The 19,087-nt window shown below is 38.3% G+C and overlaps 2 protein-coding genes across 15 annotated transcripts in view; one reads left to right on the forward strand and one right to left on the reverse strand.

The window, feature by feature from the left end:
• Nucleotides 1-1,016: 1,016 nt before the first annotated feature.
• Nucleotides 1,017-14,526, forward strand: USP1 (ubiquitin specific peptidase 1). Its single transcript, XM_070405254.1, has 9 exons — nucleotides 1,017-1,538; nucleotides 3,881-4,122; nucleotides 6,202-6,322; nucleotides 7,168-7,272; nucleotides 7,849-8,009; nucleotides 9,665-10,350; nucleotides 11,064-11,234; nucleotides 12,046-12,247; nucleotides 13,056-14,526. Exons 2-9 carry the CDS (start codon nucleotides 3,950-3,952, stop codon nucleotides 13,786-13,788), a joined length of 2,352 nt encoding a protein of 783 aa, XP_070261355.1. The 5' UTR covers nucleotides 1,017-1,538; nucleotides 3,881-3,949; the 3' UTR covers nucleotides 13,789-14,526.
• Nucleotides 14,527-16,647: 2,121 nt separating this feature from the next.
• The window catches only part of DOCK7 (dedicator of cytokinesis 7), a 180,929-nt gene continuing 178,489 nt past the window's right edge, over nucleotides 16,648-19,087 (reverse strand). For all 14 annotated transcript variants that reach the window (XM_070405267.1, XM_070405266.1, XM_070405265.1 and 11 more), the window contains one exon: nucleotides 16,648-17,303. In XM_070405267.1, coding sequence (XP_070261368.1) covers nucleotides 17,261-17,303 — 43 coding nt within the window. In that variant the 3' untranslated portion in view covers nucleotides 16,648-17,260. The remainder of the gene's footprint in view (nucleotides 17,304-19,087) is intronic.

Below are 19,087 nucleotides of genomic sequence, written 5' to 3' on the forward strand. Positions count from 1 at the left end.
CAAAACCCAGGTGAGGCCGGCCTCGCCCTGTCTGCGCCCTTTCGCAGGGCTCGAGCAGGCATCCTTCGCAGCTCCCGCCGCCAGAGCCTAGCCGTAAAATGCTATTTTGTGTCCTTGTCCCACAGGGAAGGGGAAGGGGTAAACAGGCGGAAAAGAGCGGGGGAACTGAGGAAGGAGCTCTACAGTGTCCTACTGAGGATGTACGGTTCATCCACGTCAGCCCTTGTTGTTACTGGACCGGGGCTGCGATGGCAAAGAGAACCTGTCCCTGGCGCCCCGCGAACAGCGAGCGGGGCAGCCATTTTCTGAAACCAGTTTCCCTGGAAACCCCGCCCGAGCGTGCACGCGAGGAAGGGGGCGGGGCCTGCGGCCAGGGCCCTGCGCCGGAAGCCGCACCCTGGGCGGCCGGGAGGACCCACAAAGCGCCCCGCACAATCTAACAGTCGGCAGCGAAGCGCGCCCTCGAGCGCCAATGAGAGCGGTAGGAGGCGAGCAGCTCCTGAAAAACTCTGTATGTCCGGCAGTGATTGGCTGGAGCCCTCCTTTTTTTTTTTTTAAGTTTTATTTTTATTGAATGTATTGGGGTGACATTGGTTAATCCTTTCTTCTTGGTATTGGCTGGACTTCCTTCCCCCGCCCACCCAGGGGGCTCTTTGTCTGGGTACTTCTGATTGGCTCCTTTCGACCGGCGGCTGGCGGGGGGGAGCCAGGTCGGGGCGTGTTCACGGATTGGTGGATTTGAGCACCTGGCGGCTCCGTCTCCGCGAAGCAGCCCGTCCCACCACCTCTCGGTCCCGTCTCCCGACCCGTACGCCTTTCAGGGGCCACTCGCGCGCACCAATGGTTAAAGCAGGGCGGGAGCGGGGGGGCGGGGAGGTGTGAGGCTCGAGCGCGCCAGCCCGGCCTCCGGCGCCTCGCGCGCGCCCTCCGCAAGGACCCGCGCGAGCTGCCCGCGCCGGTGCCTGCGCTGTTTGAAACTGCAGAGCCCGTTACGGTCTTGGGGGAACTACCGTTCCAGCTGGTTCCGGCGCACGTGCGTGCCAGGGGGCTAGTGGCGGTCGCGAGGCGGCTCCTGCCTTTCGCGTCTCTGCCTCGAGGAGACTAGAACCGGCATTTTCGAAGGGCACCACCCTCCAATCGCAGCGCTGGCGCGGGCGGAGGCTAAAGCACGGGGGTCCTGAGACGGAGGAAAACGCGCCAAGTTCCCCTCGGTGGTGGAGTGGGGACGACCCTAGCGGTTGAGGCACTTCGCCAGCGGGACTGCTTCTCTGCGCTCCTGACCGTCCCGGGGCAGGCGCGGCGGGCGCCGCTCCGGGGATGTAGTTGGTGCCGGCGCGAGGCAGGACCAAGCGGCGGCCCGGGCTCCCGCTCCTGAAAGCGAATGGTCACTCCCCCGCGGGGAGGGCGATCTGTCCAGCTTTTTCTCGGGTCGGGGGACTCCGCGGGCTCGGGACCAGGTCTCCACGGTTGCACCCACACTCGTCCCGGTTGGACCGGCCGGCGTCACCGCCGCGGACCTCGCTGGGGGCCATGACCAGGTAAGGAGGGCCTTGGCGGGGAGAGGCCGTTGCCGGGCGCGACGCAAGTGGGGCCGGCTCCGGAGCCGGGCTGCGCTGGGACGCCGGCGTCGGTGCGCGGGCGAGACCCCAGGGCCGTGTTGGTGCTGCGCCCGGGGCGGAGCTGCCCCGTGGGCGCCGGGCGGGGCGCCCCCTCCCGCCGCGGCAGGACTCGGGAGAGCAGGTGCGGGCTGGGCGCACATTGGCCGTCCCCGCGGGCGTGGGGGCCGGGAGCGGTAGTTCCGCCGCGGGCCGGCCCCCGCCGTGCCCGGTGCTGGGACGGGCACCGGCCGCAACACCGTCTCGACGCCCTTTCCCGGGTGCGCGCTGGTGGAGCGGCGCGGCGTCGGAGAGCCCCTTGCTGGTCCTGGGGTAACTAGGGGTTACGCGCAGCGTGTCTGCATTTCCCTTACAAGTGTTTAGGACGCCCCGTGTCTTCAACCTCGGTCGGAGGTGTTATGGTTTTGCATTTTCCTTGAAAAATTGGAATTGAGTCGCGTCATTTGATAGAGGAAAGAACTTTTAAAACTAATGGGACCGAGTGGTCAACGCTGTCATTTGTTGAGGAACATTTAATTATGCTCGATTCCTTGTGTTTTCTGTGAAATTTGATTTAGACTTACGAGAGACTTAATTTTTTTTTTTTTTACAACCCCCCAGTTTTAAGGAAAGCCAAGAGCAAGAGATGTTATATTCTCATTAATGTTAGGTGTTTAGTAGGACTTGGAGGGAGCCAGGACTGATTGGTAATCCGTTATTTCAGCGGCGTGATGAGCTTTTCTTCTGTGAAGTCCGGTTCCTCCGTTTCTTAGAGCCCAGTGTCTGCGGCTCATTAGAAACCTCGGGTGCTGGAGGGGCCGGCACCCGCGGCTGGCTGTCACTCCTGCGCGTTTCACCGGAGCCTCCGGTGGAGGAGGGGGTGGGGAAGCGGGTCAGCTTTCCACATTCCTGAGTTGAGTCTCAGAAATGTGGCTTCATTGCCGATTTCAGTGTGTGAATTCCCAGATCAGAAGCATCCAGTGAAATGCTCAGGAAGGATGGAGTTCGAGTGAGTTTTGTTAGTTGGTGGTATTAGTCTGTATCTATATTGGAAAGTTGTTGCTGAGCTTTTGGTTTCTAAATAATTTCTTTTAGGTAATCTCCCCCACCTCCAGGTATCCGAATGAAAAATAGGATTAACATATAAAGTAACTACCACAAATAGTGCTTATTTATTTATTTTTAAAAAAATCTTTATTGTTGAAAGTATTACAGTTGTCCTCTTTTCCAAACCCCATTGACTTCCTCCCCCCTCTCCGGTCCCCACCCACCCTGCCCTCAGGCTTTCACCGCAGTAGTGCCATTTTTTAACCTAAAAGTTTTACTTTAAAACTGGGAAGAAAAATAGCAAAAGGCAAACCAAATCACCCTTTCTTTTTTCCCTGCATAAAGCATTGTTTTTAAAAAATATATATACTTTAACCAATGTTTGGAAAGTTAGTGCTATATTGCTTCTAGTGCACAAGAATGTTATATACACGAAGTTGCTCACTTATCCCAACTTTGATTTGTTCTGTTACTTTTCACTCAAGTTTTTAGGTATAACAACACCAGGTCTTTGCCTTTTCTTGTATTCAAATTACATTTTAAAGGTACTTTTTAGAGACTTTATTTCATGTGTTCATATTAATAAGTAGAAAAGACCTTGGAAGGAAAACTTATTCCAGCATCCTTTGATTTTCCATTCATCCCTGTTTCCCACTCTCTACTTTGTAAATTAGAGATGGTAGTTGCTCAGTCAATATTTTCTGAGTGAATTAATAAGTTAATAAAAATGAAGGTTTTACTTATTAATCTACTGTAGGTCCACTAAAATGAGGTCTTTTGTGAGGTGACCCTTACTCTAATAGCAGGCTAAAAAAATATTATTTCTCCGCTTCTTAAAAAAAAAATGTTTTTATTGATTTTCAAGAGAGGAAGGGAGAGGGAAAGAGAGATAGAAACATAAATGATGAGAGAGAATCAATGATCGGCTGCCTCCTGCACTCCCCCTACTGGGGATTGAGCCCACAACCTGGGCGTGTGCCTGACCAGGACCGGAACCAGGACCTCCTGGTGCATGGGTCCATGCTCAATCACTGAGCCACACCGGTGGAGCTATCTGATAGTTTCGTTGGGTAAGAAAGCTAGGACAAATGGCAAGCAATAGAACATTGAGCACTTATTGTTGCCAGGCATTAGGTTTTCAAATATGACGTTCTAATTAGTAATTATTCCTTAGTAAATTTTTCAAATTTTATTTTACTGACTGCAGCTGATAACTGAAAACTTTTTGTGATTCACAGATATGATTGGTGATTATAACGTCCGTATATAAATCAGTATTTATCAACTCTTTGGTATTTGAAGAAAAAATGCCTGGTGTCATACCTAATGAAAGTAATGGGCTTTCAAGAGGTAGTCCATCAAAGAAAAACAGACTTTCCTTGAAGTTTTTTCAGAAAAAGGAAACTAAGAGAGCCTTGGATTTCACAGATTCTCAAGAAAATGAAGAAAAGGTTTCTTCTGATTATAGAGGATCTGAAATGTAGGTATCGTAAGTATATTTCTGTACTTTTAAAATTCTACATCAACAAAAAACTGGTGAAATTAGGTCAGTATCTTCAGACATTCCTACCTGATAGTCCATAGAGGCAAAAACAAACAAAAAAACCACCACCACCCACACATATTTGTGAGACAAGCCTAACAGTATATGGTGGAAACAGCAAAACTAGTGGTGGTTCCCTTCAGGGATCACTTCCATGTTAACTCAATATACATTGTGCTCAGCCAATTTGACTAACTGGCAGAAATATTTATCCACTAACACTGCTTTTAATGTCAACGTGTTTGTTTTGTAGTACAACATGGTTAGTGTAAGGGTAAATAAATGGGTGATTTTTTTTGTTTAAGAGTACTGTACTTGACAGTTACCTGAGATATTTAAACTTTACTTATAGTCATATCTGATATGTGAGTTAGCAAACCTGTTGGAGATGTACAATGGCAAATTTATTTTAAATAAAATTAAAAACAAATGCCTTTGATAAAAATCCTTTGGTGACTAAAAGGAGATCAGAACAAAATGAAATACTTTATTCCATCAATAGTTGCTCCAGTTGGAGTCTACACCAGCTCTCTATTCAACAGATAGGCACTCTGCTGTATGACTAAAGTAGATTTGGTTTTATGTGTAATTTCCTAATATTAACCAATAATCAGCTTAAGAGGTTGTATGTGAAGCTTTTGTTTACCAGCATTCATGCCTATAAATACTTTGAGGTGCTAGAGTAATAGCAGCTATAAAATAAAAATGCAATAATGACCTAATGCTTGTTAAAGTTATAAACTTAATTCATTTTAACTGAAGGACAGCTGTGTAATTCTCTTCATAGACTCTTTTTCCTCTTTTATTTTTATTTTTGCGGGGGGAGGGTGGGTTGTTAATCCTCACCTGAGGATATTTTTCCATTGATTTTTAGGGAGAGTGGAAGGGAGGGAGACAAAGAAACATTGATGTGAGAGAGATACATTGATTGGTTGCCTCCCACACATGCTGGAGATGGGGAATCGAGCCTGCAACCCAGTTATGTGCCCTTGACTGGAATTGAACCCAGGACCCTTCAGTCTGTAGGCCGACCCAGCTAGGGCTCCTCTTATTTTATTAATAGAATCTGACTTCTTAGTGAAGCCTCTCCCAAATATTGTCATAGTCAAGCTATCCCAGGTTTCTATTCAGAGTTAAACTGCAATTGATCCTTGAACATGGGTTTAAATTATGTGGGTCCATGTGTACCGGGCTGTTTTTCAATAAATACCATAAATGTATTTTCTCAACATTTTCCTTTCTCTAGTTTATTACAGTGGTTCTCAACCTTCCTAATGCCGCGGCCCTTTAATACAGTTCCTCATGTTGTGGTGACCCCCAATTTCATTGTTACAAATTGAACATAATTAAAGCATAGTGATAAATCACAAAAACAATATGTAATTATATATGTGTTTTCCGATGGTCTTAGGCGACCCCTGTGAAAGGGTCATTCGACCCCCAAAGGGGTCGCGACCCACAGGTTGAGAACCGCTGCTTTATTATAAGACTACAGTTTATAATACATACAAAATATGTTGATTGACTTTTTGTTTTCAGTAAGGCTTCTGGTAGGCTATGAATAGTTAAATTTTGGGGGAGTCAAAGCTATAGGGAAATTTCCAACCATGCATGGGGGGAGGTCAGTACCTCTACCCACCCCCCACACCCCTAAACACACACGCTGCATTGTTCAAGAGTCAGCAGTACTTGATAAAAGTGTCATGATGGCTTAACAAATCACTAGGAATTACTATTTTCTGATCTGTAAAATAGGACTAATAGCCTCTTGATGGAATTAACTTTGAGGTATCTTAATTGTAATAATTTTAAAGTGCTTGTAAAATTTGTATTCTGGTGTATAGCAAATTTTTCACTTCTGCATATTTTCTTAAAATGTCATTTGAGTAAAATCCATATGCTTTTCAGATCATATAACTTTTGGGAAAAGACTAAATCTAGGAAAGTAATATTTCTGCTTTGTTTCTTTAAGATACTATTTCATTATATCTTTCTTCTACCCTCTATACTTAATAGTGATCAAGTTGTTCCTGCGGCACAGTCCTCACCTATGAATTGTGAGAAGAGAGAAAACTTGTTACCATTTGTGGGGCTAAATAATCTCGGCAATACTTGTTATCTTAATAGTATACTTCAGGTAAGTTGACAATTTTGATATATAATAAAACCTTAGTAGGCAAAGAATGATATAACATTTAATGCTTCTGAGAATTTCAGATTATTAGAGTATTTTAATTGTCCATACTACCTTTGCCTTTGATTGTAAATAAACTGGAATGGGCTACAATACGAATAATGATTCTAAGTTGTATGTTATAACCTTCCTTGGGGTAAGAGAAAGTGATGCATTAAAATTGGGAGAGCATAGTTGAGTAGACCTTAAGTGGAAGATGCCAGATGTTTAGTTTTTCTCTCAATTCCTGGTGCTATGGTGATATGTATTTAACCCTTGGAACCATGTCTGTTTTATGTTGTATTCTTAAAACCATAAGTCTTAGCACTATCTGCTCAGGCTCAATGCTTTATTGCCAGTGAAGGAAGAGAGTGGGCTACAATGATGAAATAGAGAACAAATTTGTTGTTGTTAATCCTCACCCGAAGATGTTTTTCCATTGGTTTTTAGAGAGAGAGGAAGGGAGAGGTAGAGACAGAGACATAGAAACATTGATGTGAGAGAGGCACATGGATTGGCTGCCTCTTGCAGGGCCCCAATCAGCCAGGGATCGAGCCCACAACCGAGATATGTGTCCTTGACCAGAATCAAATCCGGGACCCTTCAGTCTGCAGGCCCGACACTCTTCCACTGAGCCAAACTGGCTAGGGCAAGAACAATTTTTTTGACACAAATCATAATCTCAGAATTTTCAGTAATGCATATTTTAAAGTGCGCTACTTAAAAAGCATGATAATTTTTGAATAATGTTAAACACTATACTGTTGTTGTTTGTTCAGTAAACACTCAGACAATTTCACTTTTTATAGGTATTATATTTTTGTCCTGGTTTTAAATCTGGAGTGAAGCACTTATTTAATGTTATTTCAAGGAAGAAAGAAGCTCTTAAAGATGAAGCCAATCAAAAAGAGAAGGTAAAACATAAAAATAACAAAATATAAAAAGTAAATTAATGGAAACTCACTTGCTTCTTAATAAAGTAATTAGATGCACAGAGGATTTGGGAGGAGGATGACAAAGATTATTTCTCAGTTAAAATATAACTTAGAATTAAATTTCTTAGTAGTTTACAGTCAGAAAGGCAATTATTTGTCATTCTTGCAGGGTAGCTAACTAGATTATTCCCTTTTACTGAGTGTCTACTCCTGGCCTTTAATTTATTGTTTACCAATAAACATTGTCATTTGTATACCCACCATCACAATTTATCATACCTTTATATCACCTGTCACTCATTGTTTTTCCAATGGACTCACTTTTGAAATTTAAGTAAATTAAAGGAACTGTTGACTTACATAATTAGAAAACCATTATCCACATAATAAATAAAAAAAACTTAAAATTTTAAAAGTTTATTTGTATACCTCCATAAAATTACTGCTATGATGAAATTAAATTTAGAAAAACTAGTTTTGTCTAGTGAGACAAAGACAAGGGGGAAGGTACTTAATTTGTTCATAAATAATACTGATTTGTTTCTTTCTTGACAGGGAAATTGTAAAGAAGATTCTTTGGCAAGTTATGAACTAATATGCAGTTTACAGTCCTTAATCATTTCAGTTGAACAGCTTCAGGCTAGTTTTCTTTTAAATCCAGAAAAATACACTGATGAACTTGCTACCCAGCCAAGACGATTACTTAACACACTCAGGTATAGCCTATAATATAATTTTAGGATTCTAATTTAGTTACTGCTTTTCTTGGAGGAGAGTGATACATGAACAAATGGGGGTGTAATAAAGGGCAAAGAAAATAGAAACTACATATTTATAGTCATTATCCCAGAGACTCCAAAAACTGGAAAACTTTTAATAAGTTTGGTATTAAACTCATTAAACCCAAATGTATATGAGTTTATAGTCTTTATTCATATTTACCTGTAATACGAAGATCCATACATTTTTTAAAATAGAAACAGTAATGTGTTTGCTTAGAGGATAGTGTCCCTTACTTGTTGGCGATATATATTTTACTTATGTGTCATACTGTCTTTTTTAATCTGAAAAGTTCTGAATACCCAAACATATTTTGTCTTAAAGATTTCAGATTATGAATTGTAGGTTTGTATTCAAAATATGCATAAGAAATATAAATTCTAAATATTTTTTGTTGTTGTGTGTATTTAGAGCTGTTAACTGGATTAGATCTCTTTGTAGTATTGTCTTTAAAAATAAAACTTTATCCCATATATAAAAGAGCTTTATTTAAAATGTTATAGGTTAAGCCTTTTAAAAAATTATCTACTCATTTGGTTTAGGAATAGACCTAGATGTAATACATTGCTATATGTTTAACAGGCAGTGTAGCATGGTGACTTAAGAGCAATTTTTAAAAAATATATTTATTTGTTATTTAAAAAAATGTATTTGTATTGACTTCAGAGAGGAAGGAAGAGAGATAGAAACATCAATGATGAGAGAGAATCACTGATTGGCTGCCTCCTGTACACCACCCTACTGGGGATATGGCCCACAATCCGGGTATGTGCCCTTGACCAGAATCAAACCCGGGACCCTTCAGTCCATAGGCCGACGCTCTATCAACTGAGCCAAACCAGCTAGGGCTAAGAATTAGTTTGAAAGTTTCACATTTGTAGCTGAATGAATACTTTTAGATTTAAAACATAAAGTTATGGCCCTGACTGGGTGGATCATTTGATTGGAGAGTCATTCCATACATCAGAAGGGTACAGGTTTGATTCCCAGTTGGGGTGCATATGAGAGGCAACTGATTCATGTTTCTCTCTCACATGGATGTTTCTCTTGCTCTCTCTCTCCCCCTTCCTTGCTCTAAAACTCAGTGAAAGCATATCCTTGGGTGAGGAATTTTTAAAAAATAATAAAAATGAAAAAAGTAAAGCTATGATATCCCTATAAATATTAAATCATCCTATATAATAAAAGGCTAATATGCAAATCAACCGAACAGCAGAATGACCAGTCGTTATGAGGCACACTGACCACCACGGGGCAGACGCTCAATGCAGGAGCTGCCCCATGGTGGTCATTGCGCTCCCACAGGGGGAGCATCGCTCAGCCAGAAGCCGGGCTCACGGCTGGCGAGCGGGAGCCTCTCCAACCTCCGTGGCAGCGCTAAGGAGCAGTGAGCAAGGGGGCGATAAGGAGCAAGGGCTCCCAGACTACGAGAGGGCGCAGGCTGGGCTGAGGGACACCCCCCCGCCCCCACCCACCCTGAGTGCAGGAATTTCGTGCATCGGGCCTCTAGTTTCTATATAGGAAAGTTTTCTTACTTGTATTCTTTATAAGCATAATATATGACATGGGAAATATATATATTTTTTAATAGGGAACTCAACCCTATGTATGAAGGATATCTACAGCATGATGCACAGGAGGTATTACAGTGTATTTTGGGAAACATTCAAGAAACATGCCAACTCCTAAAAAAAGAAGAAGTAAAAAATGTGGCAGAATTATCTAACAAGGTAGAAGACAAACCTAATCAGAGAGAAGCAATTAATGGGGTTAATAGCACAGAGATGGACAATATGGGGCATGCTGAAGACTATAAAGAAAAACTCCCAAAAGGAAATGGGAAGAGAAAAAGTGACACTGAATTTGGTAACATGAAGAAAAAAGTTAAGGTATCCAAGGAACATCAGTCATTGGAAGAGAACCAGAGACAAACTAGATCAAAAAGAAAAGCTACAGGTGATATATTAGAGATTCCTCCTAAAATAGTCACTAAGCACATTCCTGAAAATGAGAGTGCAAGATCCTCACAGAAGAAATCAAAAGTTAAAATAAGTTGGTTAAAGTCTGCAACTAAGCAACCCAGCATCCTTTCTAAATTCTGTAGTCTGGGGAAAATAAACCAAGGATCCAAAGGACAATCTAAAGAAAATGAATATGATCTTGAAGAGGACTCTGGGAAGTGTGAAAATGATAACACAATTAATGGCTGTGGACTTGAATCTCCAGGAAATAATGTTAAGTCCATTAATGGTAATGAAGTTAAGCCCATAAACAAAGGTCAGTATAATTTATTCTTAGACATTGATTAGGTAGGCAGGTTAACAGTTGCAGAATTGGAATTATTCTCTTAGATATATGTACAATATAAATCTGGCTGACATTTTGTTTAAAAAGAAAAATTTAATACTTTGTACTGTGGTGTTTTAAAGCACTGTGCTATGTTTTGTGTGTTTGTATAAATCTCAATCTTAAGGTAATGTTAGTTTATGGATTATAAAATAAGGGAGTTCAATAAATTTTAACGGGAAGAGGATATATACTTTACCCCTTTATATAAGCAATATTTGACAAACACATGAAAGGTATTGTATTTAGTGTAATTCAGTTCTAAAGTAGAGAACTAAGTAGATGCATCATGCTTGGACTGGATTTCTACCTACCTTCTTCCAGATCTACAGCTCTCGGGGAGACTAGTATTGATGTGTTTTTGGTTTTACCAAGTGTCATCTTTATTTTAGAGTTATTCTCTAGGGGGTGCGAATTATGAAGACACAGTTGTGACTTCCTTTATTTAGAGAACAGTAATTCGTATTCTAAACTACCTTTATAGAATTTACATTTCATGAATAAGGCACCTTTTAATGCTAATAAGCAGGTTGAGATTTGAAAATCAGCCTTTTATTCACATATACTTTAAATGAATATTGGTTACTTGGGCTATGCTGAAAAACTAATATATATAGACTTATATTTTCCTGTTTTTGTTTTAGGCACAGAGCAAATTGGTTTTGAACTTGTAGAGAAGTTATTTCAAGGTCAGCTGGTATTAAGAACTCGTTGTTTAGAATGTGAAAGTTTAACAGAAAGAAGAGAAGATTTTCAAGACATCAGTGTGCCAGTACAAGAAGATGAGCTTTCTAAAGTAGAGGAGAGTTCTGAAAGTAAGCAAAAACTGGAGTATTTGTAAGGACCATGAAATAATTAGTCTTCTTCAATAAGCAGTCTAGTAAATAGCTTGCATAATTATTGAGCAGTTATTTTTTAGTGTCTTTTGTATAATAAAATCTTTCTGCTTATATAGCTTCACTTGTCAATAGTTAGCATTTGGAAAATTGTGGAATCTTTATTTTGATGTGTAGAGTATAATGAGAAAATGAAATGTTTTGGTAAGTTAACATTTGGATACCTGAATTTCTCAGAGCTACCAAGGATATTTTTGTTAACACAATATTTGAGCCATTGTTTTGTCTAGTATAAACCACAAAAAGCATGGAAATGTAACAGGAAATGATCATGATACTGATTTACTTGCTCAGATATTGGAAATTGGCTACCTTCTATAATAATAAAAGCATAATACGCTAATTAAACCAGACAGCTGGACGTCCTTCCGGACGACCTTCTGGAGAAAGCTGGGGCTGCAACTGTGAGGGCCGAGCCCCTTGCACGAATTTCGTGCATCAGGCCTCTAGTTAAATATAAACTGAAGTCTGTCTTATGAGTCAGAGACTAGGTTTTTCTGTCATATTCTTTCTGTCTCTAGCAAATGCTGATCAAATACAAATATTTAAAGGACGTGCACTGTTGAGGGAGAACTTTATGATAGAGTTTCTGAAACTAGTTATTGTCTTTATTATTGGAAGGATTAGTAAGTTGAAATTGCATGCTAATTTTGAACATAGAATTGAGTGGTTTAATTTTTAAATGTTGGACAGATTTTTCATTTGTGAGTGAAAGGATTCTCTTATGTAGTTTCTCCAGAGCCAAAAACAGAAATGAAGACCCTGAGGTGGGCAATTTCACAATTTGCTTCAGTGGAGAGGATTGTAGGAGAAGATAAATATTTCTGTGAAAATTGCCATCATTATACTGAAGCTGAACGAAGTCTTTTGTTTGACAAAATGCCTGAAGTTATAACCATTCATTTGAAGTGTTTTGCTGCTAGTGGCTTGGAGTGAGTATTATAAATAAAAGCTATATGAAGAAAATGAGCTGCTATATAAGAGAAGTTTTGTTCAAATAGTATAATATAAACTACTGAAATGAAGTAATTTATAAAGATTGCCTTAGAAAAGTTTGTTCTCTTAAGTTTCCCTGTAAAAAATGCATCAGTATGAATACATATTCTGATTTCTTCACACCTTTTCATTCCTTATCAAATATAGTTGAATTGATGAAAGCAGAGAACAAATTTTATATACAGTAAGGTTTTTATAAGGAGAGAAAAAGGCAAAATTATCTAGTTTTAAGGTAAGCCAGGAAATCAAACGAATCTGAACAATTTGATTCTTACATAGTTGAAAATTTAAATATCTAAAAGCAATTAAAATATAAAAATATCAGTTGCATTTTGAATAGTCTGACTTTTCTGTCATGTATACATGTCGTAGATTTTATTCCTTTTTATATCAATGAATTTTTCAAATTAGTATGAGAGCTTCCCAGTAACTCTCCATATACTTTATTTTGTGCCAGAAGAACGACATATGATCCTTTCATTTTCTTAACTGCACAAAATTGGGGGGTGGAGGGGATGCCTTGAGCCTTCACAGAAACACTTAAATATTAATTAGCATTTTCAATATTTTTCTTTGTGGAAATATTTTAAGTACATAAGTTGGGGTCTTTTTTATTATTTTGTGTTTACTCATAGGAACACTAAATATTAAGGGTTCATTCAGACTCTTACTTGGTTTCACATTGGGTATATAAAAAATATAAAGTGGAACAGCAGAAAACCTTATTTTATTTTTCTTCCAAAGGTTTGATTGTTATGGTGGTGGACTTTCCAAGATCAACACTCCTTTACTGACACCTCTCAAACTGTCACTAGAAGAATGGAGTACAAAGCCAACCAATGACAGCTATGGATTATTTGCAGTTGTGATGCATAGTGGCATTACAATTAGTAGTGGGCACTACACTGCTTCTGTTAAAGTCACAGACCTTAACAGTTTAGAACTAGACAAGGGAAATTTTGTGCTTGACCAGTTGTGTGAAATGAGTAAGCCAGAACCACTGAATGAGGAGGAAGCAAGGGGTATGGCTGAAAATTACGATGATGAAGTGTCAATTAGAGTCAATGGAAACACACAGCCAAGTAAAGTTTTGAACAAAAAAAATGTAGAAGCTATTGGACTTCTTGGAGGACAAAAGAGCAAAGCAGATTATGAGCTATACAACAAAGTAGCTAATCCTGACAAAGGTACCAGTACAGCATTTGCTGAAAATAGAAATTCTGAGACTAACATTACTAATGGGACCCATGAATCTGATAGGAACAAGGAATCCAGTGACCAAACAGGCATTAACATTGGTGGATTCGAGAACAAAATTTCATACGTAGTGCAAAGCTTAAAGGAGTATGAGGGGAAGTGGTTGCTTTTTGATGATTCTGAAGTAAAAGTTACTGAAGAGAAGGACTTTTTGAATTCTCTTTCCCCTTCTACATCTCCTACATCTACTCCTTATTTGCTATTTTATAAGAAACTATAGAGTGTACATTTTCCTTATTTGTATATATATATATAAAAACAGACCCAGATAAACATTGATAACGTTGATTACATCAATAAGAATAGCTTATCTTTTGAAGCTATTGGATACTATTGGTCTCTAGGTTTTTGTATAGTGAAATTTGAATTACTGAAAACCATGTTAATTTTTAGAATTCATTTTCCTTAGTAGAGACTAGTGATGTATTAGCTCTGGGAAAAAACTTGTATAGGTTCTTAATTGAATTATCCAAAATGGAAGCATTTAAACACTTTTGAATTTACACCTTTTTTGTGTTCGCCTTTTAAAATAAAGTGCTTGTATTTGTATCTCCATATTTTGGAGTAATTACATGTTTATAGGTCCTGTGGTTTTTCAGCTAAGCAGATTATCATTTCAGTACATTTAGTTTTATAAGTCATGAAGCCAAATCTTTGGGCTGTATTAGAGGCACAAAGTCTGGAATATGTATGTATTCACAATGGTGTGTACATTTTGTGCCTTGGGTCGCTTTGAAAGTGTCTCAGAAAACCTGGACAGTCCTATCTTCACAAGAATTTTATATGTATTTATGAAGATGATTCTTTAGTAAATCTTTTTGGGCATGGACTAATTTGTATCTCTTCATAGTCATATTCTGCACGATCTGTATATAGTATATCAAACTTAGAGGTGTGACCTTAAGTTTAACTTTTTTAAAAAAATAAGGTCAATAAAATTTTAAATGCTTAAAAACTATGTATACAAATGCTTGTGTTTTTTTTTTAACTTGCTTATTTTTACCATAAATACAGCTGGGTTCGCTTAAAGAACAATGTATGTATACTAGTATATATACACATATATATATGTGTGTGTGTGTGTATATGTATATATATGTATATATACATATACACACACATATATAACACATTCAGAGAAGAGAGTAAACAGGCAATTATCTTTAATACTTAATATTTTTGACTGTTGGAATGAAGAAACTTGGAAGTAGGATAATTCAAATTGTGCTTACTTATTAGTCCATCTAAGTTGTCATACTTAAAAATTGTTAGTAGTCTTTTAAAGTAGACATACAACTTTATGGAATCCAGAACTGGAGAACCTAAGATGATGCTTTGGGCACACACAAAAACCTGGTAAAAATTTTTCATTTTAAATATATTAAGTTGGTAAGTGGTCAATTATCTTATGACTTGTTAAGTCATTTTTGGTATTTAAAAATAATTCTAAAGAATATACACTATTGGAATAACACTTTTACCCCATTTCAACAAATAAGAGTACCTGTCAACTAATAAATTAGTTACATAGATAAATAATGTCTTAAATTCTTCCATAAGATGGTATGATATAAAAAGTCATGGCTCTCACCTCGATCTACATTCAGAATCACTAATGGAACTGTTTAAGAAACAGCTATGAACATTATCTATCTGATGAAATAGGAATCACTAATAGAACTCTTAAAAAGAAAAAGCCCTGAACACTACCCATAAGCTTCTGATGGAGTAGTTCTAGGCCTCCAATACTTAAGGAGCAGCCAAGGTTAAGAACCACTAGCATAGGTTCCTGATATGAGAAAGTTTAAAGAAAATTGGGAGTTCATGGTAAGTTACCAAGTGTTGTTCTCTTAAGGGTAAGAGAAAGCCTCTTCTGAATCAAGTCAGAAAATAATCAGTAATGTGTGCTTATTAAATCTTATAAATTTTAAAGTTCTTGATGTCACAGATTTGTTTGAAACTATTCAAACTTTTACATAAATGCAACCTAATGAGAAATGACCTAGGGGTTTAATATCCTCTCCCGTTTTTTATCTACCTCCTTTCCGCACCCATAGTAAAGTATATGTTACCTTTTTTGTTTTAAAGAATTTCCATTCCTGCCTTGTCTTATTGTCCATCTGGATCCTTTGTCCCCAAATATATTTTTGAAGTTATACCTTGCTGACTCCTTGGTTAACCCCTTGTGGTCCAACATTGTAGACTCATCTGAAAAACCTTTTCATAATTCAGTGTTTGAATTGATGTAGGTAAGAATTTGAGATGATACAGTTATAAAGGGAAGCTGCACTCAGAATCATGTTTTGGAGATCTTATTTTCCTAAGTGATTCATGTAACTGGTCAGATCAGAGGAATCTATATATATAAAAAGCCGGTGACCGGAATGCTGGAATGACCGGAACAAGCAGTTGCTATGATGCCTACTGCTACTGGCCAACTGCCAGTGGCCCCTCCCCCCGGCCGGCCCAGCCCCAATCGGGGAGGGCCAGCCGGACCCCACCCATGCATGAATTCGTGCACCAGGCCTCTAGTAGATTATAAATGATGACTTTCTATAAGCTATAATACTACACAAAGAAAACATTGTCAAAACACTTCCAGAAATCAATGCATTTTCTTGGAAAAATTTGCCAAGTAATTGAAATATATTTCCCCCAAAATTGTTGCATTAATTTCTTATAAAGTTAAGATTTTAAGTTAATTGGTTCTTAACTTCAGTTAAAAACTAATTTTACATATATTTTGTAAAATCTATACAAGTATCAAATATAACTTCTCACTCAGCTGGTAAGTTAAAGTCAAACAGCAGCTCTTCATGTTCTTTTTATGGTGTAATAGCTTTATGATGTAATAGTTTTGGTCACGAAAAAACTGATGACTGGCTTGTTTAATTTGAAACAGGAATCATTCATTTTAGTCGCTGAGAGTCATTAAGCTGATACCATTATCATTAGTATAATAAAGTTGAGAGTCAAAGATCAAGCTACTGTCACTGGTATTGGCTATCCCAGTACTTCAAGTTATTTCTACAATTTACTCTAATCGCCGCCCCCCCCCCCCCCCCTTTTTGGTGTCTAAATGCAAAATAGTTTAGAAACCAGTTTTAAGACTTCACAAACCAGTTATCAATGTCTTCACCCATTCATTCAATTTGGAACTTTGGGGCCATAAAGTGACTGTCAACTTTTGTTTTCATTATGCTAGTTCTTGAATCAACTCTAACTTATTCTCTGCCTTTGTCAATAAAGAAAATTTGTAAAGTCCCACTCAATAAAATTAGTGTAAACGTTCACATATTTAATAGTACCTTTAAAATAAGCATTACTACATTTAAAATGGTTCCAAAATGAATCTATAAATGTTCATATAAATTAAAAAATACAAACTTAAAGTAAATAAAATTAACATTAGCTATGGTATAAATAATGGTAAATGTATAGTGTACCCTTGAGTCATTAAAATGTCTTTAAAAAGATAACAGCATATTACCAGAATATTAGAAGCCATAGCCATGATTCTCAAACTTCAACAATCTACATTTGATTTGGCCACTGCATTCTTCAGTGAGTAAATTAATGCTACAATTTTCAGATTTAAGTCCCAAGTCTTATTTTTCAATAGATCTTAACTTCTTTTCACACTCAATGTTGAATATGTGGCTCTTTTCAAATTAATAAAACAAGTGTTTATTTTAGAGATCCATTTTGCGCAGGCTCATTCGACTGAAGGAATCTCTGGGAAGAAAAAGGATATAATTATAAGCAAACAAACTTTGCAAACTTCTGTAGATTAGGTTTACTTTTGTTCTGCCAAAGTTATCTCAAAGTTTTGCCACCAAAAAGTTAATAACTTTTAAAACTTTTTGTACCAAAGTTGTTACTAACTTTCAAGTTACTCTGCCTTATGTATATTCTGGTTTATAGACCTCTATAAATTAAAGCTATATTGCAGTAAACACTTTATCAAATGCATTGATCATTTACTCATTGTACAATAGAAGCATTAGCTATCATAAATAAGGAACTAAGGGATAATGGGAGAGATTTTAGGAAAATATTTTTTTTGTGATTATTAAAAGGCAAAAGGCAGCCCTAACCGGTTTGGCTCAGTGGATAGAGTGTCGGCCTGCGGACTGAAGGGTCCCAGGTTCGATTCCGGTCAAGGGCATGTACCTTGGTTGCGGGCACATCCCCAGTAGGAGGTGTGCAGGAGGCAGCTGATTGATGTTTCTCTCTCATCGATGTTTCTAACTCTCTATCCCTCTCCCTCCCTCCCTGTAAAAAATCAATTAAAAAAAAATATATATATATATTTAAAAAAGGCAAAAGGCAGGTGTTTATTTAAAACACTAAATTTCAAGTCTCAAATCAGTGGTTCTTAAACTTGAATTTTAGGACATGTTTACACTTAAAAATTGAGGACCCAGGAAGCTTTTGTTTATGTGGATATTATTTACCATATTAGAAATTAAAACTAAGAAAAATTCAACTTATTTTTACAAAATAACCCATTACATAAATAGTTTATTAAAAATAACTTGCAAGAAACTTTATGATAGTGGCATGCTTACATATTTAATGTCTGGCTTAATAAAAGGCCTAGGTTCTCATGTCTTTTACAATATCACGTTGCATGTAGTCTAGAAAACCACTGTATTTTCTCAAGAGAATGACAGTGAGAAAGGCAAATCATATTTGGTGTTAATATAAAATTAGTTTTGACTCAGGAACTTCCTGAAAAGGTCTCAGGGGCACCCTCACAGAAGTCCCAGACTACACTTTGAGGACCACTATCTTAATACTTTACAAATAAGTAATATTCTAGATTTTTTAAATCAGTAAAATAAAAATTTTAAATTCTAAGGAAGCTTTATTTTCTAAGTTTTGAAGATTTAGTTAATAGTGAGGAGACTAATATTCTTCAATACCTCTTAATGTATTTTCCTTTATCCTTAAGTTAATTTCTTTCACTTATCCTTTCTGCTATTAAGGTTAATCTTTGAGGTTTACAATCTCCAGGAAAGGAAAGGGCAGGTATAAAAAAGTCATGTTCAGCTTTGAATTTCTTAGTGTGGTTTTTTTTGGTTCCAGGGAAAGTAGCAGCATTAAAAGCTAGATAATGTTCATAAGAGCTTTTCTAAATTCCAAAGAACTTCTTGCAAACATTAAGAATTGAATCTTGGGGGATTGACCATAATCAGATAGTTGAGAAGGCAAAAAAAAGCTCAGGATAACAGCGTAAGGGAGTTCCCTTCAGATAGGAAGAATACAGTCTTTCCATCAAAAAGAGTGGGAGAGATTTGAAGGAAGTGAGACAAGCATTCGGAAACCGCCTGATGACCTCAGGGACCCAGCACCCTCGTTCTAGGTCATTTAAACAGAGTATAAAACTGGTGGAAGGGGGTTAGAGGCAGCAAGAAGAAAAACTCCAAAGTGATTAAAGGAGAAACCAAAAGTGGAGGGGACTAGTATTGCTTCCCATTGGCAATTTTAAGAGGAAGCCACCTTGGGTATTCACA

The sequence above is a fragment of the Myotis yumanensis genome, unplaced genomic scaffold (genome assembly GCF_028538775.1).
Source record: "Myotis yumanensis isolate MYYU_CA2020_CCGP unplaced genomic scaffold, mMyoYum1.0.hap1 SCAF_2, whole genome shotgun sequence".
NCBI classification, from domain to species: Eukaryota; Metazoa; Chordata; class Mammalia; order Chiroptera; family Vespertilionidae; genus Myotis; species Myotis yumanensis.

What these genes read in the sequence shown, in the direction of transcription:
- USP1 (XM_070405254.1), top strand. Translation starts at nt 3,950, where the DNA reads ATGCCTGGTGTCATACCTAATGAAAGTAATGGGCTTTCAAGAGGTAGT. An exon ending in GATTATAGAGGATCTGAAAT is followed by an intron (nt 4,123 to 6,201) that starts GTAGGTATCGTA and finishes TATACTTAATAG; the next exon opens with TGATCAAGTTGTTCCTGCGG. An exon ending in ATCTTAATAGTATACTTCAG is followed by an intron (nt 6,323 to 7,167) that starts GTAAGTTGACAA and finishes CACTTTTTATAG; the next exon opens with GTATTATATTTTTGTCCTGG.